At 45.1% G+C, this 24394-nt stretch overlaps 1 protein-coding gene across 1 annotated transcript in view; it reads right to left on the bottom strand.

Annotated features, from left to right (window-relative positions):
• LOC126176735 (metabotropic glutamate receptor 4-like) overlaps window positions 1–24394 on the bottom strand; it is an 848202-nt gene that overhangs the window by 87301 nt on the left and 736507 nt on the right. The window contains exons 9-10 of the mRNA XM_049923904.1: window positions 18190–18442; window positions 7439–7674 (exon numbers count right to left, since the gene is read on the bottom strand). Of these exons, the coding sequence (XP_049779861.1) occupies window positions 7439–7674; window positions 18190–18442 (489 nt within the window). The remainder of the gene's footprint in view (window positions 1–7438; window positions 7675–18189; window positions 18443–24394) is intronic.

The raw sequence follows: 24394 nt of genomic DNA, 5'->3' as shown, positions 1-24394 counted from the left end.
CGATTAAATGTCACATTACGGATCCTGAGGTCACAATTTCGATAACCGGTTACTCATAGAATTTTTATCTGTCACGTACCACTTCATTCACAGCCAGAAGTTATTTTTAACTTGAAAAATGCCGAGTTGCAAAGCTGTTAGAAGGCCACGTTAAACTGTAGGTCCTCATTCAAAGGTCTGTTGAATTTTAACGTGTAGCATGGCGGTGTGTAATGCAACTATTTCGTTGCGTGAGAAACAGCGTGCTGCAATCGAGTTGGGCGCTGATGACCACGCTGTTTAGCGCCCGTAAACCTCAAACACACACCCACACGCTGCAATCGAGTTACGAACTCGAAGAGTTCGTCTACACATGGAGCACCTCCTTCACCATGACAATGTCACACCACACACGAGATTCCGACGCCTTTGTTCAGTCATCGATTATCCTCCATACAGTGCTGCTATTGCCCAATCCGATTTTCATCTGTTTTCAAAACTTAAAGATCGCCTTCGAGGATTTCACTTTGATAGTGATAAAGAGGTGCAAGCATAGGTGAGATCGTGGCTTCGTCAATGATGCATACATTCTACAGTGACGATATCAACAAAATTGTCTCTCGGTGGGAGAAATGTGTTCGTCGCCATGGTGATTATGTTGAGAAATAAAAATGTAGACATGATGAATAAGATGCAGAATGTTAATAGCGTTTGTTTTATTTAAAACTCTTTAAGGATTCACGTAAAAAATTCAGAGGCATTACTTTCCAGCCAACTATTGTACATGAAAGGTAGAATTCCGTCAGTATCCTCTCGAACTCTATGAAGGAAAACAGGATGCGACACTGAGAATAAGTCCTGACTGACTCTCTCTTACTCGGAAGACACTTGCAGTCCATTTTCCTCTTCCCTCAGTGTAGCTCCGTGGAATAGGAAAGCAGACTAAATACCCTACCGTGAAATTAATTTCTGACAGTGCTCATAAAACTGCAGAGTGCGAAGACTTATCTTATTGTTGCGTTATTAAGCCTCACAACAGATTCGTACTGGTCAGTTTTGTTCCCCTAGATAAATACACATTTCGGGAAAACACGGGCCCCCGAAGGTAGCTCACTTGTATGAACTGTAACACGTACCAAGTACAATTTTGTGATCACCACTAGTCAAAGTTGGTCACAGTAAGCTGGGAATTTCCTCATCAGCCACTATTTTCTCAAAACTGCTGCACACAGTAGAAAAAGACAGTGACGTTAGCTAAATACAACGAACTTCTCCCCCGTTTTATTAAAAAAGGGAGTTGTTGGATTATACACGTCCCGATCTGGTTGGTAGACCGTCGTTATTGGACAAGTCCTGGCAGTGTGTAGCTACGAGAAGGGTGGTGAGGCAGAGCGAAGAGAGAAACGTTTCCACCCACAATATTTCTGTCTACTATGTTGACAGTGTAGCTTATCGGCAGTTGATGTTTCCGGTGTGAATTGGTAATCTACATACTACGTTGGACATAGTGTTTGATTAGCATTTTATATCCGATAAACTCAATCATCCACATAACGGAAGGAAAAAATTCGATGAAAGGTGTTGATTGATATAGCACAGTGCTGAATAGCGTAGCAAAGTTTCTGCAGTAAACTACGAGTCTGTATAGTCTTGTATCTTTCGTAGTGATGGAAGATGCTTCGAGTACCAATTATTAAGAACTTCAAGGAGGAAAATAAATGCTTTCTGTTCCCCCTCTTTTCGTTCATTTTTCTTATTCTCTCAACTGTGTTTATTGTTTTCGACTGTACACGCTATCACATGTCTTAGTCTTCAGGCAGAAGCACGCAGGACTCGATGTGCATCCGCAGCGTATATCATATGATACAGAGCGTTAGGAAACTGCGCTGAAATACGAACGTTTTCCTGTTGCTCTCTGTCATATGATGTACGTTGCGGATGCACATCGAGTTCTGTATCCTTGCGCATGAAGAACGATCCATGTGTGTTTGAAATTGGCAGAATGTAAACTGGGAAACAATAAATTCAGCTGAAAGGAGACCACACGATTTTTGCATTTTTTAAAATTTATGGTACGTGAAGATCAGAACTCAAATATCAACCGACCAAAGCAGATCCATGCAACTCTAAAAAAGAATTGAGAAAATGGACTTAAGTAGTTTTTCAGAATCTTTTAACACCGCTCGCTCGCTATGTGTCTGTATGTGGAGGTGGATGAGAGGGGGGTGGGGGGGGGAGTGTTTGTGGAGCCAGCGCTCGATTCCTGGCCACTGCAAATATTTAAAATGAGGTACATGTTCTGAGAGCATTGCCCCGGGAGGAATAAAATACATAAAGACGAAAAAATTAATTTGTACTGCTTTTTTCAATTTAAACAATCATTATAAACAATTTTTTATAAAAGATCAGAGTTCAAGAATTTACATTTGCAATGAAAGCTGGATTTTGTATGCGATATGCATTTAGAAACAAAAAGAGGCGCACTTTTCAGAAAAATAATTAGATATGTGTTAATTTGCACGTATTTGATGAATTTTATGTTTAAATCATGTAAATAAAAAAATGTCCAAAACAAAACTCGAACCGGCGATTACCAGTCTCTAGTGCTACTGCTGTTTTCCATATTTACGTATTTTACGCTTCACGGAAATAAACCTTTGTTTAAAAATGTGCATCAACCGGAAATCGAACGAAGGCCCTACAGATGGCAGCGAAGCATTCTTCCACAGGATCCCGTAGCCTAGTGGAGAGCTGACCATACTTTGATACTCAAGTAGTTCAGGGAACTTCAAACTTCATTTTCTCGAAAATTTTTGAGAGTGGCGTCTAATGCTTTGGTCACTGGTATTTGAGTTCTGAACTTCACGCACCATACATATAAAGAATTACAAAAATCCGATTGCCGTGTGGTCTCCTCGTGAGTTAAGACGAAAAAGAAATAAAAAGAGAGACATAAGAAATAATTATTTTACCTGCTAGGAATAAAATAACAATTTTGTAGAGTATAGTTCATCAATAATAAAATCCCAAAATGTACAGGGTGCGGTAATTAATAGCAGCCCTGCAAAATACATCAACAACGACTAAATGTAAAGGCTGCCATTTTCGCTCATTTAAGCTATAGCGAACAAAGTGACAAAGTTTCCTGCATGTGAAAGTTATATTTTAACGGTTGCAGCTACCGAGTTATAATACTGGCTTTCTTTTGATAGACTGTAGGATTTTGTTTGCGGAACTTGAAAGAGCTTTCCAAGAGATCTCCAACGACTTAATGTGGGTGCTAATTGATCGAAAGTGATAAGATAAACATCGCTGCTAATCACTGTCCCACTGTCAATGAGAAGAGATCTTCCAGATGTCCGCCCTGCTTCACTAAATATAAGCAAATGCGGAACTCAGTTACGGTTCGACGGTTGGTATATATTTTTAAATTCTTGTCATGTCGAGTGCTCAAAATATTGACCTTGAGCACTGACACATACTACACACATCAAAAAAAGTTTTGCATCACCCCAGTTCCCAGAACTCCTGAAGACAGATGTTGACTGTGGATATTGTATCACAGACACAGTCCCTTTGACAGTTCACAGATGTCACTAAACCCACCCAAAGATGGAAACAACCATGCATGAGCAGCGCCTATTAGACGGAGATTGACGAAGGCACTCTTAGGAGTGGCCGAAACCTAGGTTAAAAAGGCTTCATTTTTGCGGCCGAGGGCTGTTATTGCTTTAATTTTCAAAGCGATGTTGTTCGGACATGAAGGAGATACAGATCGACAGGAGCTGTCGATGACATGCCTCGCTAGAGCGGCTAAAAAGCTACTACTGATGTGGATGACTGCTACCTACGGATTATGTCTCGCCGGCCGGGATGGCCGAGCTGTTCTAGGAGCTACTATGTGGAACCGCGCTACCGCTACGGTCGCAGGTTCGAATCCTGCTTCGGGCATGGGTGTGTGATGTCCTTAGGTTAGTTAGGTTTAAGTAGTTCTAGGGGACTGATGACCTCAGAAGTTAAGTTCCTAGTGCTCAGAGGCATTTTTTTAAATTTTTATTATGGCTCGGAGGAACCCTGACAGCAACACCACTATGTTGAATAATGCTTTTCGTGCAGCCACAGCACGTCGTATTACGACTCAAATTGTGCGCAATAGGCTGCATGATGCGCAAATTCACTCTCGACGTCCATGGCGAAATCCATTATGCGGGGCCGACGTATGCCGCTGGTGGTCATGAAAGGCGCCGTAACGGCTGTACGATACGTGAATGCCATCCTCCGACCGATAGTGCAACCATATCGGTAGCATATTGGTGAGGCATTCGTCTTCATGGACGATAATTCGAGCCCCATCGTGCACATGTTGTGCATGATTTCCTTCAGGATAATGACATCGCTTTACTAGAATGGCCAGCATGTCCTCCAGACATGAGTCCTACCTAACTTGCCTGAGATAGATTGAAAAGGTCTGTTTATGGACGACGTGACCCACCAAGCGCTCTGAGGGATCTACGCCGAATCGCCGTTGAGGAGTGGGACAATCTGAACCAAGAGTGCCTTGATGAACTTGTGGATAGTATGCCACGACAAAAACAGCCATACATCAATGCAAGAGGACGTGCTACTGGGTATGTCCAGCAATTTCGACGACGACCTCTGAAAGTCTCGCTGTATGATGGTACAACATGCAATGTGTTGTCTTCATGAGCAATAAAAGGGCGGAAGTGTTGTTTATGTTGATCTCTATTCCAATTTTCTGTACAGGTTCCGGAACTCTCGGAACCGAGTTGATGAAAAACTTTTTTTTTGATGTGTGTATAAAGGGATTCCGATCAGACACCACTACAACTTTCTTTCTTTTCTCTAGCGTTAATCTCGTTTGGTATGGGTATGCTTTTTCAGGAGTTCGCATTTGGCGGCCACAAGGCATAAAATACAGCTGGTTGCACTTCACTTACAAGAATAATACTAAATCCAAACAAACATCAAGGAGTAGAAGGCGGCTAATGCTTCCGCCAACCAGACAGGCTCCACTTGTTGTGGTTAATCTCACCGACCCTGGGAGCAGCAACATGCAAACAACAGTGAGGTCTCTCAGATTGGAGGTTTCAGTACTGGACAGGGTACACTCAACTTCAAACGTCCTGGGTTCGGTCGCCGGCTACAGCCCCCCGGCCCGGCACTGTCTGCACACCGCTAGCGGTCCCGGCCTGCCCTCGCGCTGCGGACCTCCTCGCTGACCCGTCCGCAGCCGAACTGCCTGACACACACGACGACCCAGAATACTATCCGTGGCACCAAAAATAGTATCACAGTACTGGCTATCGATAACCGCTGCTGCTGCCACTCGCGGAGAAACAATACTAGCAACTCAGTGGCACCATTAACACAAGAAGGAATCGAGACGTCACTACCGCTTTTACACGACGTCAAGTTACGAACGGCAAGAACGCGAGCCGCACACGGCTCAACCACTTTAATATGTCAGCTATTCTCAGCTCATCCCAGTGATGCCAACCTACGGTCATGAAAGTACGGAGCTCTTCCTACAAGCTGTTTCATTTCTACATCAATATGTGCCTTTATTTTATGTCCCTCGTACTATCAAAGTGTAGTAAGGTCTGCTGATAAGTTTTACATACTGTAGTATCGCATACTGATACCATCCCCTGGTCATGAGAAAGATGGCAACAGAAATGCAAGTTTCCACCGGAAGCCTATAGCAGTCGTGCGGTATCTGGTGGATCCAATGGATCACACCCAGGTGAGACACGCTCCAGTGGCTCTGCACTACGAGCGTCCTGTCCAATCACGATATACATTACTGACCATTAAAATTGCTACACCAAGAAGAAATGCAGATGATAAACGGGTATTCATTGGACAAATATATTATACTAGAACTGACATGTGATTACATTTTCACGCAGTTTGGGTGCATAGATACTGAGAAATCAGTACTCAGAACAACCACCTCTGGCCGTAATAACGGTCTTGATACGCCTGGCCAATGAGTCAAACAGAGCTTGGATGGCGTGTACAGGTACAGCTGCCCATGCAGGTTCAGCACGATATCACAGTTCATCATGAGTAGTGACTGGTGTATTGTGACGAGCCAGTTGTTCGGCCACCATTGACCAGACGTTTTCAGTTGGTGAGAGATCTGGAGAATGTGCTAGCAGGGCAGCAGTCGAACATTTTCTGTATCCAGAAAGGCCCGTACAGGGCCTGCAACATGCGGTCGTGCATTATCCTGCTGAAATGTAGGGTTTCGCAGGGATCGAACTAAGGGTAGAGCCACGGGTCGTAACACATCTGAAATGTAACGTCCACTGTTCAAAGTGCCGTCAATGCGAACAAGAGGTGACCGAGACGTGTAACCAATGGCACCTCATACCATCACGCCGGGTGATACGCCAGTATGCCAATGACGAATACACTCTTCCAATGTGCGTTCACCGCGATGTCTCCAAACACGGATGCGACCATCATGATGCTGTAAACAGAACCTAGTTTTATCCGATAAAATGACATTTTGCCATTCGTGCAGCCAGGTTCGTCGTTGAGTACACCATCGCAAGCGCTCCTGTCTGTGATGCTGCGTCAAGGGTAACCGCAGCCATTGTCTCCGAGCTGATAGTCCATGCTGCTACTAACGTCGTCGAAGTGTTCGTGCAGGTGTTTGTTGTCTTGCAAACGTCCCCATCTGTTGACTCGGGGATCGCGACGTGGCTGCACGATCTGTTACAGCCATGCGGGTAAGATGCCTGTCATCTAGACTGGTAGTGATACGAGGCCGTTGGGATCCAGCACGGCGTTCCGTATTACCCTCCTGAACCCACCGAGTCCATATTCTGCTAACAGTCGTTGGATCTCGACCAATGCGTGCAGCAATTTTGCGATACGATAAACCGCAATCGCGATAGGCTACAGTCCGACCTTTATCAAAGTAGGAAACGTGGTGGTACGCATTTCGCCTCCTTACACGAGGCATCACAACAACATTTCACCAGGCAACGCCGGTCAACTGCTGTTTGTGTATGAGAAATCGGTTGGAAACTTTCCTCATGTCAGCACGTTGTAGGTGTCGGCACCGGCGCCAGCCTTGTGTGAATGCTCTGAAAAGCTAATCATTTGCATATCACAGCCTCTCCTCCCTGTTGGTTAAATTTCGCGTCTGTAGTACGTCATCTTCGTGGTGTAGCAATTTTAATGGCCAGCAGTATAGGATGGCCGGTGGCAGCCACCCAGCACGCTCGCACTCGGAGCCATTTCGTTAAATGATGCTTAATAATTATTTATGTACTTGTTTGTCATTAACATACTACATTACTACTTGCATTAAAATGTTTTTGTTATTTTTTCCGTTTTTTTGGAACTGGTAGAAGCAATACGCGCCACCCTGCAGTTTCCCGCTTTGTGACAATTAGCAGGCGGGCAGGATTCGGCAGAGGCGTACCTGCACGCCGACAAGCGCGCTGCAGATGCAGAGCTGCGAGCGCGGAGAGATGAAGGAGGGCCTGCGCGCCGAGCGCTTGCCCGCGTGGAAGATGCGCGCGATGCGGTTGGTTTTGGTGAGCAGCGCCGCGTACACCACGGTGAAGCAGAAGCCCGCGCCGAAGCGCTGCACGCCGCACACCACGTCCGTCGGCCGCAGCACCAGCGCGAACGTCACGCTGTAGCACAGCAGGATGCCTGCGGGGCGACACAAACACACAGCTCAGTAAGCACTGCGGCGGCCGTTAAAAAAAAAAAAAAAAAAAAAAAAAAAAAAAAAAAAAAAAAAAAAACTGTGATGTTTCTGTGAAATGATTTTTCTTAAAGTGAGAAACATAACTGTTTCTCTAACTTGTTTTATTTATTACTTTTACACAGGTCATTTCACAAAAATTACGACCGTTTTTTAATTTATTTTTTGCTTCTCCAGTTTTTTTCAGAAAGCATGAATTATAATATATTTAGATATAGATCGGCATTCTATTATTAGAAAGATTCTATAGGTTAACAGAAAATAGAGAAGCTTCAACTTATGCTGTAATTTGATATTTATTTAATTTTTTCAACGTGAAAGAAAGAACTCCACAATTTCTAAACCAACGTACGAGGGTTGGAAGTTTAATAGTGGAAAATATTTATTTACACCTCATAAAACATAGATACGTGTTTCAAAGTATCACTGACCTTCAGAGTAGTCACCAGCATTGTGTATAACCTGTTACCAATGATGTGGAACTCGTAGGATACTCTAAGCACTTATAATAAAATGAACACCCTTAGCTGCTTACAGGCATTGACATACGTCAACGGGGACAGATGAAAATGTGTGTCCCGACCGGGACTCGAACGCGGGATCTCCTGCTTACATGGCAGACGCTCTATCCATCTGAACCACCGAGGACACAGAGAATAGCGCGACTGCAGGGATTTATCTCTGGCACGCCTCCCGCGTAACCCACATTCCCAACGTATTGTCCCGCACTACATTCGTAGTGCCCCCGCCCATTATACTCATTACTCGCGGCGCGTTGCCGATTCCCGTAAGAGTTCGGGCACAAACGTTGCCGATTCCCGTAAGAGTTCGGGCACTGTTTGTGCATTCGCACAGAAGAAGAACATGGTCAAGTGGCCGATGAGCCTTAACTATATATTTACTAAGATGGTAGCTGTTCTTTCGGACATGTCCGAAAGAACAGATACCATCTTAGTAAATACTCTTAGCACTGCCAGTTGTGTTGACAGTTCGAGCGGCGCGGTCTATTGCCCGACGAATTTGTAGCAGTTCTGAAGCGAATGCCGGAAGTGTTTCCTTCAGTTTAGAAATCGAGTTGAACTTACGAGGGCTTAAGTGAGGGGAGTGCAGTAGGTGGTATAGCACTTAGCAACCCCATCAGTCAAACAAATCACTAACCCTTTGCACTGTACGTGCTTGAGCATTGTCCTGCAAAATGATGGTCAGGTCCTGCAGAAAGTGTCATTACCTCTGTCTCCATGCTGTTCATATTTTGAACACAACCTACGACCAGCTTAGAGACAGAAGTGCCGACACTTTCTGCAGGACCTGACCATCATTTTGCAGGACAATGCTCAAGCACGTACAGTGCAAGCTATTACTGATTTGTTTGACTGATGGGGTTGCTAAGTGCTATACCACCTACTGCACTCCCCTGACTTAAGCCATCGTGAGTTCAACAAGATTTCTAAACTGAAGGAAACACTTCACGGCATTCGCTTCAGAACTGCTACAAATTCGTCGGGCAATAGACCACGCCGCTCGAACTGTCAACGCAATTGGCACTGCTAAGAGTATCCCACGACTGCCACATAGCTTGCAACGGGTTATACACAATGCTGGTGACTGCTCTGAAGGTCAGTGAAACTTTGAAACACGTATCTATGTTGCACGAGCTGTAAATTAATAGTGTCACTATTTAAGTTCCAACCCTCGTATATTTTTATGCGCTAAACAGCTAAGCCTTGAAGAGATGAACTTTTTGACATTTCGTTTACATTGTTAGCAACTTCTGTTCGTGAAATATTTTAATTTTTTCCTCATATCGCTAATTAAGTTTTTCTTAATAGCTCTCATTACTTTCAAGCCTTTCTTTTCTTTTTTGCAGGACTAGTCCACGTTCGAATTCAATGAGCTGTGCTGACCGACCCACTCTTCTGTTACAGTTTCTCTACTGATAACGCAGTATTCACGCCTCCTTTCACACTGTCAGGTCCGCCACTTGTCACATACAGTGATCAGCGATCAGTTCTACATTACACTGGGGTGTCTGGACACTTTCCAGCAGGTAGTGGTGTATGCTGGGTGTCTTTTCTGAAAGTAGTCAGGCGCATTTTCTCTGATGTTTCGGCAGATATCTGTAAATGGAGTTTGTGCATGTGTGACTGCAGTCAGTCAAAACAAGTACTGCTCGTCGTGTCTCTCATGCGACGGCCAGTCTCAACTTTAAACGTAGGTTTGTTTCCTGTTACAGACAAAACGATTTTTAAAGCGGAATGTTATGAGCCCATTCGACACAGAGGTCCAAAATTAGTGTATCGCGATATGTATCTGTAATAACAAGTAAAACACAGAGAATCACTAAAGCAGCGACTCGAGTACTGCCTTGACCCGCTGTGACTGTCATTGCCGTTCGGTAGTGCTACTCAGCCACTGCTGGAGTACTGTTTTTTACTGTACCTGTTGATACACGTCGATTGAACGAATATCGCACTCGACTAATGTGGGACCGATCTACTGAAAGGGCACGTAAAAGTCCCCTTTATAAATAATTTAGTATGTAACGGAAATGGAACCGTCGCTTTCCGATGACAACGAGCGTCGAATGAAACATATTGTTGTATATGTTTGGGCCGACTCCACATATACATTGCTAAAACAAAATTGAAAATATAAACTGATTCTTTCAAAGAAGAAAACAGCAACCAGCCACTATTGATAACGCTGTTTATTTGCACGAAAAGCTCAAGTTCATCTTCTAAATTCTGTTCACGTCAAGACGCACATGTGTTAAAGTTTAAATAAGTTTTTGGCTTTTTATTCCCCTTCGCGGTGAAGGATTCTTGAGACTGCGGTGGCCTACATAAAAAAATGATGTTAGAAACGACATGTTGAAACATAACTATCTTTCATAACGCTCGAACACAGTGTAAACTAATCTTCATCACTGGGGTCCTGTGGTTATATTTTACTCGCATCGAAAATCTCAAGTCATTTTGTTCGATTGTAGTTGGCTTATATCCACGAAATACTTTAAAATGTAAGCGGTGCTTGTTCGATTTGCGTATAACCGCGTTGCGTAAAGTAATGCGCGCGCGCGCGCGCGCACACACACACACACACACACACACACACCACACACACACACACCAGAAAGTGATGGCGATATCATAGGTACAACAGTACCAAAGAATTCTCTCAGAGATATTATAATATATACAATGACCTCACATTAGAAAATTTAGATAAGTTAACCTTTCAATTTGGCATCATACGTTAATGTAATTTCTACTGTCGTAATATTTATTTGTTTCTCGCCATTTATTTTATTTCCTGTGTATACTAAATATTTACATAATAATATTTACCTAATATCGTTTAAGTAACATTTACCAGCAAACTGGGTGCTGCATTTGTTAACTTTGTTTGTAAATAATGATCATAGATTTTGAAATGCATATAATATAAGCTTTATTCTTTGTAAATTTTCTACTGTCAAATCAATGTATATATTGTAATCTCTCTGAGAGAGAATTTTTTTGGCACTTATTGTGATTGTAATATCACCATCTTTGTGCACATTTTCCCATTTTCACATTTGGTGAAAACTTTTTGCTGTGTGCAAAGTCCTTGTAAAACTTTCTATTCTTCCCGAGGGCTCGCAATTGCGGGATATTTTGAACCTTCGGTAGGACGCCGTTGAGGTGGTAAGAGTTTGTTAACTAGAAGTGATTTGTGGCTTTTGAGGACACAGCTCGAACATTATTTATCAGGGGATGCAACATTTGATAGTGGTAGTTGTACTGTCCACACATTCCAGTTAACCTGAAAAAAAAAAAACCAGGTGAAGAGTTGTGCAGCGCTTAATTGCACAAATAAATTCGATAAAAGGTTCAATATTATTTTTCAAAGGTTCGTCGATGTTTTTAGATGTTTCATATGCTAATGCACTTCCATAATAATTATGTCTAGAACGTGTTAATACAATGAACGTGCCTTTAATTGCAGCTTTCCTGTTTCAAAACCAGAGCTTTTAGAAAAATGGGTAAATGCTGTTAGAAGACAAGGTTTCCGAATGACAGAAAACCACTTCGATTGGGAACATTTCGGAATTGGTTGTCTCCTTCTGAAGTGTATAAACTGCAGAAGGCTGAAACATGGTGCTGTTTCATCTGTCTTTCCTTTTCTGAACCATATACAGCAGAAAGTGAAATATATTTGTAAATAATAGGGCCTATCTTATTTGAGCTATAGAACTTTAAAGACATTAATGTGTAAGCAGGAGGAGAGCACGTTAACCACCACAATATCCGCTCTTCAATTTCTTCACTATTCACCACAGAACACTTACGGGATCATTGGACCTTGTGAATGTGTGTGTGTGTGTGTGTGTGTGTGTGTGTGTGTGTGTGTGCGTGTGTGTTTACATGTGTGTGTAAGGTAAGGAGGGGGGGGAGGGGGTGCTACATGGAATGTGGTTACACAAAAATCAAAGAAGTGCACATATATTCTAAGGTATTTCGTGGATACAAGCTTACAATATTTGAAGAAGTTTGACGCGGGATTTCCGACGTCAGTCAGATATAATCACAATAATCTACACTCCTGGAAATGGAAAAAAGAACACATTGACACCGGTAACCATACTTGCTCCGGACACTGCGAGAGGGCTGTACAATAGAGTTGTGGCGACTCGTGAATGAGTCGTTCATTTGAACGACTCTAAATAAAGAATCGTAAGAATCGAATCGTGATACTGACGAATCGTCGTTCAAAAGAATCGTAAGAACGATTGTGTGTTTCCGAGTCGTGACGATTCCAAGTTCCAACGATTCATCGATTCTCAGTACGCTATGCTTCGAAGGCAACTTCCGAATCATGCCGAGTCGTGCCGAATGATTACGGCCGCCAGATGGCAGTTAAGTGGACGATGCGTGTCAACAAAGGAAGCTCGAAACGAACAAACGAAGTTCGTGGGCCGTAATATTACTCGTGAAAACCAAGCTGACACTTGGCAGTGTCATCTTCTCATGTAAATAGTAGTGCCAGCGGCAAGTTCTCAGACAAATTAAAAGCAAAATACCTATGCTTCGTATGTAGAAGAAATGAAAGTTAAGCTAAATTTGCTTTAGCTGCGTTATGAATTGCAAGAATGTTGTGGACTTGGAAAGACATCTTAGCACAGAAAAACATAGGATGATATGAGCCAAATCAAGTCTCCCTCACTGCTAGATTTTGTTAATATAAAACAGACGTCCGTAGTTAGATATGTTCAAGCCACACAACCACTCTGGCATACCACGTAATTTTGCACCACCTTTCACACAAATCGACTCCTCTTTCCTGGCATACTGAAATAAAACAATAGATGCAATCAAATCAAATGTGACGTATAAATCGAGAATCACACTTGTAACGTCATTTGCATGTTTACTCATAAATAAACTATTTCTGGCATATCTTATCATGACACAGTTCGATTCTAACCCCATTGACAGTTTCAGACATGTCCTGCCATCTGTGAGTAAGATATAGAACTTTTTGCATTCCGTAAGAATCGTGCCATCGCAGACTAGAATGAATCGTGAAAGAATCGTGAACGAATCGTAGGAATCGATTCGCAATGTGAGACTGAATCGTAGGAATCGAATCGGGAAAAAGAATCGTGCTGCCCAACTCTACTGTACAAGCAATGATCACACGCACGGCACAGCGGACACACCAGGAACCGCGGTGTTGGGCGTCGAATGGCGCTAGCTGCGCAGCATTTGTGCACCGCCGCCGTCAGTGTCAGCCAGTTTGCCGTGGCATACGGAGCTCCATCGCAGTCTTTAACACTGGTAGCATGCCGCGACAGTGTGGACGTGAACCGTATGTGCAGTTGACGGACTTTGAGCGAGGGCGTATAGTGGGCACGCGGGAGGCCGGGTGGACGTACCGCCGAATTGCTCAACACGTGGGGCGTGAGGTCTCCACAGTACATCGATGTTGTCGCCAGTGGTCGGCGGAAGGTGCACGTGCCCGTCGACCTGGGACCGGACCGCAGCGACGCACGAATGCACGCCAAAACCGTAGGATCCTACACAGTGCCGTAGGGGACCGCACCGTCACTTCCCAGCAAATTAGGGACACTGTTGCTCCTGGGGTATCGGCGAGGACCATTCGCAACCGTCTCCATGAAGCTGGGCTACGGTCCCGCACACCGTTAGGCCGTCTTCCGATCACGCCCCAACATCGTGCAGCCCGCCTCCAGTGGTGTCGCGACAGGCGTGAATGGAGGGACGAATGGAGACGTGTCGTCTTCAGCGATGAGAGTCGCTTCTGCCTTGGTGCCAATGATGGTCGTATGCGTGTTTGGCGCCGTGCAGGTGAGCGCCACAATCAGGACTGCATACGACCGAGGCACACAGGGCCAACACCCGGCATCATGGTGTGGGGAGCGATCTCCTACACTGGCCGTACACCACTGGTGATCGTCGAGGGGACACTGAATAGTGCACGGTACATCCAAACCGTCATCGAACCCATCGTTCTACCATTCCTAGACCGGCAAGGGAACTTGCTGTTCCAACAGGACAATGCACGTCCGCATGTTTCCCGTGCCACCCAACGTGCTCTAGAAGGTGTAAGTCAACTACCCTGGCCAGCAAGATCTCCGGATCTGTCCCCCATTGAGCATGTTTGGGACTGGATGAAGCGTCGTCTCACGCGGTCTGCACGTCCAGCACGAACGCTGGTCCAACTGAGGCGCCAGGTGGAAATGGCATGGCAAGCCGTTCCACAGGACTACATCCAGCATCTCTACGATCGTCTCCATGGGAGAATAGCAGCCTGCATTGCTGCGAAAGGTGGATATACACTGTACTAGTGCCGACATTGTGCATGCTCTGTTGCCTGTGTCTATGTGCCTGTGGTTCTGTCAGTGTGATCATGTGATGTATCTGACCCCAGGAATGTGTCAATAAAGTTTCCCCTTCCTGGGACAATGAATTCACGGTGTTCTTATTTCAATTTCCAGGAGTGTATATTAAAGATTTGTTTACATCGTATCCGAAGGATAGTTACGTTTACACTATATAGCAGTGCCTGAGCGTCGTTCTTCTTAACAACACAGGCACTGCAATATCGTTTCTATCCGCCAATACCAAGACGCGACTTTGAACTGGAATTTCCTCCCCTGTACGGGGATCACATAATGCGTGTACGAGTACAGGCTGTGACGCAGGAACGAGTATATGTGGAGGAGGAGCAGGATGAGATTAATGTTTAACGTTCCGGGGACAACGAAATCATTAGGGATGGAGTACAAGCTCGGAACTGCTATATAGTGTAAACGTAATTGTACTTCGAATACAGTGTAAACAAATCTTTAATATCGATTGTTGTGATTATATATTTGACTCACGTCGGAAATCCCGTGTTAAATTTCTTTAAATATTGTAAGCTTGTATCCACGAAATACCTTAGAACATATGTGAACTTCTTTGATTTTTGTGTAGCCACACTGCATATAACACTCGACCCCCCTCCTTACACACCGAGCGAGGTGGCGCAGTGGTAAGACACTGGACTCGCATTCGGAAGGACGACGGTTCAATCCCGCGTCCGGCCATCCTGATTTAGGTTTTCCGTGATTTCCCTAAATCACTCCAGGCAAATGCCGGGATGGTTCCTATGAAAGGGCACGGCCGACTTCCTTCCCCATCCTTCCCTAATCCGATGAGACCGATGACCACGCTGTCTGGTCTCCTTCCCCAAACCAACCAACCAACCCCTCCTTACACACACACACACACACACACACACACACACACACACACACACAAGGCCCAATGATCCCGTAAGTGTTCTGTGGTGAATAGTGAAGAAATTGAAGAGCGGATATTGTGGTGGTTAACGTGCTCTCCTCCTGCTTACACATTAATTTCTTTAAAGTTCTATAGCTCAAATAAAATAGGCCCTATTATTTACAAATATATTTCACTTTCTGCTGTATATGGTTCAGAAAAGGAAAGACAGATGAAACAGCACCATGTTTCAGCCTTCTGCAATTTATACACTTCAGAAGGAGACAACCAATCCCGAAATGTTCCCAATCGAAGTGGTTTTCTGTCAGTCGGAAACCTTGTCTTCTAACAGCATTTACCCATTTTTCTAAAAGCTCTGGTTTTGAAACAGGAAAGCTGCAATTAAAGGCACGTTCATTGTATTAACACGTTCTAGACATATTTATTATGGAAGTGCATTAGCATATGAAACATCTAAAAACATCGACGAACCTTTGAAAAATAATATTGAACCTTTTATCGAATTTATTTGTGCATTTAAACGCTACACAACTCTTCACCTGTTTTTTTTTCAGGTTAACTGGAATGTGTGGACAGATCAAATATTGCATCCCCTGATAAATAATGTTCGAGCTGTGCCCTCAAAAGCCACAAATCACTTCTAGTTAACAAACTCTTACCATCACAACGGCGTCCAACCGAAGACAAAGAAGGAAAACAGCCGTGTCCTTTCCCCAAGGAACCATCCCGGCATTTGCCTTAAACGATTTAGGGAAATCACGGAAAACATAAATCGGGATGGCCGGACGCGGGTTTGAACCTTCGTCCTCCCGAATGCGAGTCCAGTGCACTAACCACTGCGCCACCCCGCTCGGTGCGACAGATGGAAATTCGTGTTTGGCCGTGAGTCGTGCACCTGTGGCCACAGCGGTTAAGGAGACCGTTCGCGTAAAGCGAGAAGGTTCGAATCCCAGTCTGGCACAAATGTTTACTGTCATAATTCTCTTATACAACTGATGGTTGTTCGTATTCTAACCTGCGAATACATTTCATGTAGTTACCATTAAATAGGTCCTTTTGCGGCTCAGGATGTTACTTTCTTACCGCACTGCCAGTGTCCAGCAATGTTCATTTGTCTAGCTAAAAGCTGTAGTAGAAAATACTAGACCACTACTGTCTACTGCAGGTCGCAACATACATAGAATTTTCCGGTAAACGGGATGTGGCTAGCTACTGAAATGAAAGTTTTAACTTGGAAATGTAAATTTTCAGGTGTATTTTTACGATAAAGATCACAGTTAATACTGCGAAGTCCGTACTAAGTGGCAACACAATGTAAAGTTCACACGCACAGCACAATCACACACATAGCCAGTTTATGGTATTTACACCCGTTACCGAAGTTAATAGAGTTCACCGGATCGTTTAATTATGAAAATGCTCGCTCAAATGTTGTGCACTTGCTCTACACGTAATACCTGTTCCAGTCTTAGATCGCACAACACGCCAAGCGGTTTTAACTAACAGTCAAAAGCAATAATCTTGATATTCCGTCCGAAATTCCACACGACTTCCACTATACCGTACACTTAAATACACTTTGTACTACTTCGTGAACTCGTAATTAGCATTTTTCCTCGATTTTACAGTACTTTCGTCGGAGCTGCTTTCAATGAGATGTTACTAGTTCGAACCCTCAGCCCTGACTCCCCTAGATTACACCAAAGGCTTTGTTCCCAGCATAGATTGGCGCGAGCCTGCATTTTTCTGATTGGCTGATATCGCAAACAGCAAATCAGGTTGCAGTATTATCCCGCGCTAACCCGCGCTTTACTTCAATGACCAATCATAGTAAAACCTTTCTATGGCAATTGCTAAATTTAGAAAAATATCAAATATAAAATTACTCCTTCTGAAATTACCGATTAATTTGAGTTCTACTCACGATTTATTTCACGATTTATTAGTACCATAAACTGATTGCACACTTAATTATAGTAAATCCGCTGTATAGTTTAACTGGTACTTCGTGAATTAACAAAACAATTTTCATTTACTTCTGTTCTTTTTCACTCATACAACACTCACACTGCTAATTACTACACATATAAAACAATTATAATTATGAAAATACATTAAATATTAATCAAACATAACTTTACAACAGTGTTTTGACTACGACTGTTAGCATTGTCCGTCAACTGCTGACCTCTGCCGCCTACTAGTACAATTACGTGCAGCTCTGTAACTCAGGTCCATGTCAGCTGGTGACATCTGTCGATGACTCATGCCTATAACGATATCGTCCTAACAAGTGATAGGAGCGATGCGAAGGCGCTACGCCTCACTTTGTAACATCGTTTTTTAGTGTCGGGCACAGTGGGAAGCAAAGTTGAAAAAACTTATGTAAACTTCAATAAATGTGCATCTTGACGTGGAGAGCCGCTTGAAGATGAACGTGTCGATTCGAAACCAGTTACGACGCTATTTGTGCAAATTAATAGCTTTATCAATAGTGGCTGGTTCCTGGCTTCTTTTTTGAAAGAATCATCATAGCCATTGTCTCAAAATAACAGTTTTCGACGAAATGGCATGAAATCAAATACAGGTGCCGACGCACCTGACGACTCTTACGAGAGACACCCTGCGTGCCGCAGGTAGCTGGTAATAATGAGAGCCAGCGCCGGCACGCACCTGTGAGCAGGACGTAGCTGAGCTCGCGGCCCGAGGCGCGCACGACGGGCGTGTCGTTGTGGCGGGCGAAGACGCCGGCGACGAAGAGCGTGACGAGGACGCCCGTGGCGGACAGCGACATGGCGCCGATGGCCCAGCCGCTGCTGGCGCGCAGGAACACCTCGGGGATGTCGCGGCAGCGCGCGCGGGCAGTGTCCGGGGTCGTGCCCAGCGGGCACATCAGGCACTGCGTCTCGTCCGTCGGGTGCCGGATCTGTATCCACACATACGAGGTGCATTCAAGTTCTAAGGCCTCCGATTTTTTTTCTAATTAACTACTCACCCGAAATCGATGAAACTGGCGTTACTTCTCGACGTAATCGCCCTGCAGACGTACACATTTTTCACAACGCTGACGCCATGATTCCATTGCAGCTGCGAACGCTTCTTTAGGAGTCTGTTTTGACCACTGGAAAATCGCTGAGGCAATAGCAGCACGGCTGGTGAATGTGCGGCCACGGAGAGTGTCTTTCATTGTTTGAAAAAGCCAAAAGTCACTAGGAGCCAGGTCAGGTGAGTAGGGAGCATGAGGAATCACTTCAAAGTTGTTATCACGAAGAAACTGTTGCGTAACGTTAGCTCGATGTGCGGGTGCGTTGTCTTGGTGAAACAGCACACGCGCAGCCCTTCCCGGGCGTTTTTGTTGCAGTGCAGGAATGAATTGATTCTTCAAAATATTTTCGTAGGATGCACCTGTTACCGTAGTGCCCTTTGGAACGCAATGGGTAAGGATTACGCCCTCGCTGTCCCAGAACATGGACACCATCATTTTTTCAGCACTGGCGTTACCCGAAATTTTTTTGGTGGCGGTGAATCTGTGTGTTTCCATTGAGCTGACTGGCGCTTTGTTTCTGGATTGAAAAATGGCATCCACGTCTCATCCATTGTCACAAGCGACGAAAAGAAAGTCCCATTCATGCTGTCGTTGCGCGTCAACATTGCTTGGCAACATGCCACACGGGCAGCCATGTGGTCGTCCGTCAGCATTCGTGGCACCCACCTGGATGACACTTTTCGCATTTTCAGGTCGTCATGCAGGATTGCGTGCACAGAACCCACAGAAATGCCAACTCTGGAGGCGATCTGTTCAACAGTCATTCGGCGATCCCCCAAAACAATTCTCTCCACTTTCTCGATCATGTCGTCAGACCGGCTTGTGCGAGCCAGAGGTTGTTTCGGTTTGTTGTCACATGATGTTCTGCCTTCATTAAACTGTCGCACACACAAACGCACTTTCGATACATCCATAACTCCATTACCACATGTCTCCTTCAACTGTCGATGAATTTCATTTGGTTTCACACCACGCAAATTCAGAAAACGAATGATTGCACGCTGTTCAAGTAAGGAAAACGTCGCCATTTTAAGTATTTAAAACAGTTCTCATTCTCGCCGCTGGCGGTAAGATTCCATCTGCCATACGGTGCTGCCATCTCTGGGACGTAGTGACAATGAACGAGGCCTCATTTTAAAACAATGCGCATGTTTCTATCTCTTTCCAGTCCGGAGAAAAAAAATCGGAGGCCTTAGAACTTGAATGCACCTCGTACACCTGTCACTGGAGGGGGGACTGCTCTCTGTTGGCGGCGTGGTCTGTGTTGAGACAACAATGTTAGTTGGTGTTTTGCAAGTAACATTTCCTCCTGACTACCTGCAAGGATTCATTGTTTTCCACTTTATTGTTGTTTCACCCCTCGCTTTGTAAGGGCGGGGGGGGGGGGGGTGGTGGAGAATGTCAGCGGCATGGGCTTCCCGCTCTACAGACAAAACGTTTAAAAAGCACACAGTGGTTAACAATATCCACTGCCTGACAAAAAATGTATGTGAAGCACCTAGAAGGGGAGGAGGGTGAGAAAATAAATTTCACCGGTTGAAAGGGTATGTGAAGTTATAGTGGTTACAATTTACTTGGCAGTATGAGCACACTTATCAGTGTGATGTTGCACCCTCCCTAGCCTGGATGCGTTCACATGTTCGATTGGGAAGAGCGTCATAAAGCCGTTATATCCATTCCTGAGGCAATCTGGCTCACCAATGTTGTAACTGCTCCTTGATACGCCGTACACTGGCACCGTGACAGAGTTGACGTCCAAACTGGTCCCACACATGCTCTATCAAGAGCAGATCTCGTAGTCTTGCTGATAGGGAGTCCTGGTGAAAAATGGAACCACAGAATTGTCGCATGAGAAGTAACAGATGAGGAAAAAGGTTAGCTGTGAGAGACCCGTTGTGCCATCAGTGATCAGAGTTCCCTTAATCACTACCAGCCGTGACCCGAAGGCATACACGATGGCTCCCTACACCATAATGTCAACATTAACGTCATTGTACGTCTCCAAAAGACTGGAAGAGTGTAACTTCATCCCGATTGCCGTCATACCCACTGCCGATGGTCACCCTGCACATTGCAGAGTCACGATATATCTCTGATCACAATGTGAAGCACTTCATCAGCGGTCCACCCTTCCTGGTCATAGCGCCACTCCAAACGCTAACCCTAGTCTATGGATGGAGCGGTATTTGCCCAGTGCAATTGCTTCTAGTCTCCGATAAATGGTGCAAGATGTCAGAGAATTTTGGAGGGAGTGCATTAGTTACTCTCGGATGACAGGTGCAGATTTGATAGGGTTGCGTAGTGCTTGGTGCACAGTATGGTGATCCTCCCTTTTGGTGGTTAGATGTGGTCAGCTGGAACCTTCGATGATGACTATGCCTGCCCTCATGTTCCCATGCAGACCAAAATTGGGCCACTGTCGCATCTCAATGCCTCACAAATGTGGATACTACACGGTTGTACTACACAGTGAAATGGAGGCTATGATGTCCCTTTGAAAACTCTGTAAACTGTTGATAAGACTGTCTCAAAAGAGTGTGTAGTATCTGACGCGTCCTACACAATCATCACTCAACATCCGACGCTGTTCACGCCCCATATAGTCAGACGCATGCACGGTGCATGTAGTATCAATGAGCGTGCGGTCCGCGTGTAGAATGGGGAAGGCTGAGTTTGACCAAGGGCAGATTGTGATGACCCGGAGGCTCGGCACCAGCATTTTCGCAAACTGAATGGCTTTTAGGGTGTTCGAGGAGTGCTGTGGAGAGTATTTTCAACACGTGGCGAAGCCGAGGTGAAACCACGTCCGGACGACGTGAGGTTGGGCGGCCACCCCTCATTACAGATGTCACACGTTGCAGGCTCGGCAGACTGGTAAAACAGCACAGGTGGCGAACTGTGGACTGTGGTGAAACTAACATCAGACTTTAATGCTGGACTGAGCACAAGTGTGTCTGAACACACAATGCACCGAGCACTCCTAACGATGGGCCTCCGCAGCCGATGCCCTGTGCATGTGCGAATGTTAACTCCACGACACCAGCAACTACGAGCGAAATGGTCACATGACCATCGGCACTGGACGCTGGCGCAGTGACAGAGCATTGCATGGTACAATGAATCCCGATACCTTCACGATGCTGATGGGAGGGCGCGAATCCGTCGTCTTCCAGGGGGAAGAGCTTGACACCTGTACTGCGCATCAGAGAAAAGCTGGAGGCAGCTCTATTAGGCTGTGGGGAACATTCACGCAGTCATGCATGGCTCCAGTGGAGCTCGTGCAATGCACCATGACAGCCAAGGACTATTGTACACTGGTCGGAGGCCATGGATCAAGTTTCCCGATGGTAGTGTCATTTTTCAACAAGGTAATGCGCCATCTCACGAGGCCAGCAGTGTGATGAAGTGGTTCAAGGAACACAGTGGCGAGTTCCAGTTGATGTTCTGGTCCTCCAACTTGCAAGATCTGAACCCGATCGAACACATCTAGGACGTGATTGAATGTGGTGTCAGAGCTCACCGCCCCTCTCCCCGGAAATTACAGGAATTAGGTGACTTGTGCGTGCAGATGTAATTCCAACTCCGTCCAGCGACCTCATTGTTTCCCTGCCACGACGCATCGCCGCTGCTAGATGATGATGTTTGGTTTTTGAAGCGCTCAACTGCGCGGTTATCAGCGCCCGTACAAATTCCCAACCTTTTCTCAGCCCAATCTAGCCATTTTCATGAATCATGATGAAATGATGAGGACAACACAAACACCCAGTCATCTCGAGGAGGGTGAAAATCCCTGACCCCCCGGGAATCGAACCCGGGGCCCCGTGCTCGGGAAGCGATGACGCAACCGCGAGACCTCGAGCTGCAGGCGCCGCAGCTAGAGGTGTACATATCGGCTGTAAGGTAGGTGGTCATAATGTTCTGGCGATCAATGTATACCCAGGCATGCCTGGTAACAACAGTAAACATGAACAACACTAATGCACTACAGTGGCCGCTCCACATATCATCGAGAATTTGCAACTCTAATCATTTACATTCACGACAATAGTATGTAGATGTACGAAATTACATTCACATCTGATCATGTTTTCAGGGTTCTTAACGTTATTGTCAGGCAGTGTAATAAAATGGTAAAGCATTTACAAATAGTCTTAAAATATGTAAAAATTTGAGTTTTGTGTGTGGCAATGCATGTACTCGCTGAATGGAACTGTGGCGAGAGCAAAAATGTCTGCTTTCTTTCAGCTTGCCTATTTCGCGTCCTTTTAGTGAGGGGGATAACGAAATTGACACGTGCGTAAATGAAAAGGCAACAGGTCTCTCTAATACCATTCCCCTCCCCTCCCCCCAGTTCGACAACACCACTCGATCGATCACTCAATGCCACTTGCACACCTCTGTTTAGCACTTTAAAAATGTACATGTGCAGAGACAACCCATGACGTACTTCTAGGCAGCTGTGGGCACGCCACAACTCGACCTTCTAGAGCTGAGTAGCGCTACGCTGCTGCACTGGCGTCTGTTTGTGGCCATACAGAACCTGATGGGTTTGGGAGCGGTTGTGTGCCCGGAGGCACCTAGATTCGGTTATGAGCTGTCACTATATAGGCCCATCTTTAAAGTGATAACCGAAGATGTACGCGTGGCACCGAGGGTGTTGTTAAACTGGACGATCTTAGAGGGGCCCTTTGCCATTTTATTCACCCACGTATGAATGTTGGTGCGATACAGGAGGGCTGGAAAAGCGTATATACTCTTTGCTATATCAGGCCACTTTCAAATTTCGTCGAAAGGGCTTAACTCCCCCTAGTAGTTCCACCCTGTATATCTGAGAAAATATTGCAGTCGCACTACACCTCGAAAGGGACAGATCATGTTCAATGGGCTTGAAGCCCTACTATGTCCTCAGAGAAGGATTGAATAGTCTAGAAGGTGTGAGCAGTGGCAAAGGTTGTTAAGAACGTCGTCCTGTCGCACATCTCTCTGCAGATTGTCGTTTTCAATTGTAGAATGTGTGTAAATGAGCGTCTCAAGGGAAGGGGTGGTTTCATCGACGCCCTTCGTCACCTCTTGAGGCCTAGTGGCGTTAGGCAGAATTTTGGTGACATTTGGTGCCAATGTGGCACGATTAACGCACCGTACACCGCACACCGCAAATGACCTCCTGAGCTCTGGCCTTTTTTTTTTTTTTTTTTTTTGCTTGTTGTGACACCTTGCTGTTTGAAGTGTCCCCCAGCAAGAGTGTGATGTCGTAGAGTGCCCTACTTCTGCAACATTACAGAGGTAGCTTGCAGGCACCACTGAACCGAATTTCTAACATTAGCCGCAATATGGGAAAATGATGGGGTCTAAAAAAAATTGACCCTCTCTTTAAGGAGGGAGACGGTGTTACGAGAAATGAAATTAGTAATAAACTTACCATCAAAATTGGGGACCACTTAGTACACGAAACGTTTGCTAACTTAGAAGCAAAATAATTCATAAAGGACGAGGTAAGTAAGGTGGTCAGGAGCAGCCTAGCACATGCAGAGAAGGTGTTCCTCCCCAAAAGAAGTCTATTCATTTCAAAACTCGATCTTAGTTACAGGAACGTATTTCTGAATTTGTGCCTCATGAACATAGCATTGTACAGAAGCGTATCGTAGACTGTGGGACAACCGTATATGAGACGGATCGAAATGCTTGAGATACGGAGTTAAGGAAACATGTGAAAAATAAGTGAACTGGTAACACTGGAAATGAGGCGGTTCTCTGCAGAATTAACCCGGAAAGAAATATGTCGAAAAAACAAACCAGAGAAAGGGACAGGATAACAGGACAGATGCCAAGACA

Source organism: Schistocerca cancellata, chromosome 3 (assembly GCF_023864275.1).
Source record: "Schistocerca cancellata isolate TAMUIC-IGC-003103 chromosome 3, iqSchCanc2.1, whole genome shotgun sequence".
NCBI lineage: Eukaryota > Metazoa > Arthropoda > Insecta > Orthoptera > Acrididae > Schistocerca > Schistocerca cancellata.
Note: the sequence above shows the minus strand (reverse complement) of the source record. Positions and strands in the feature narration are given on the sequence as shown.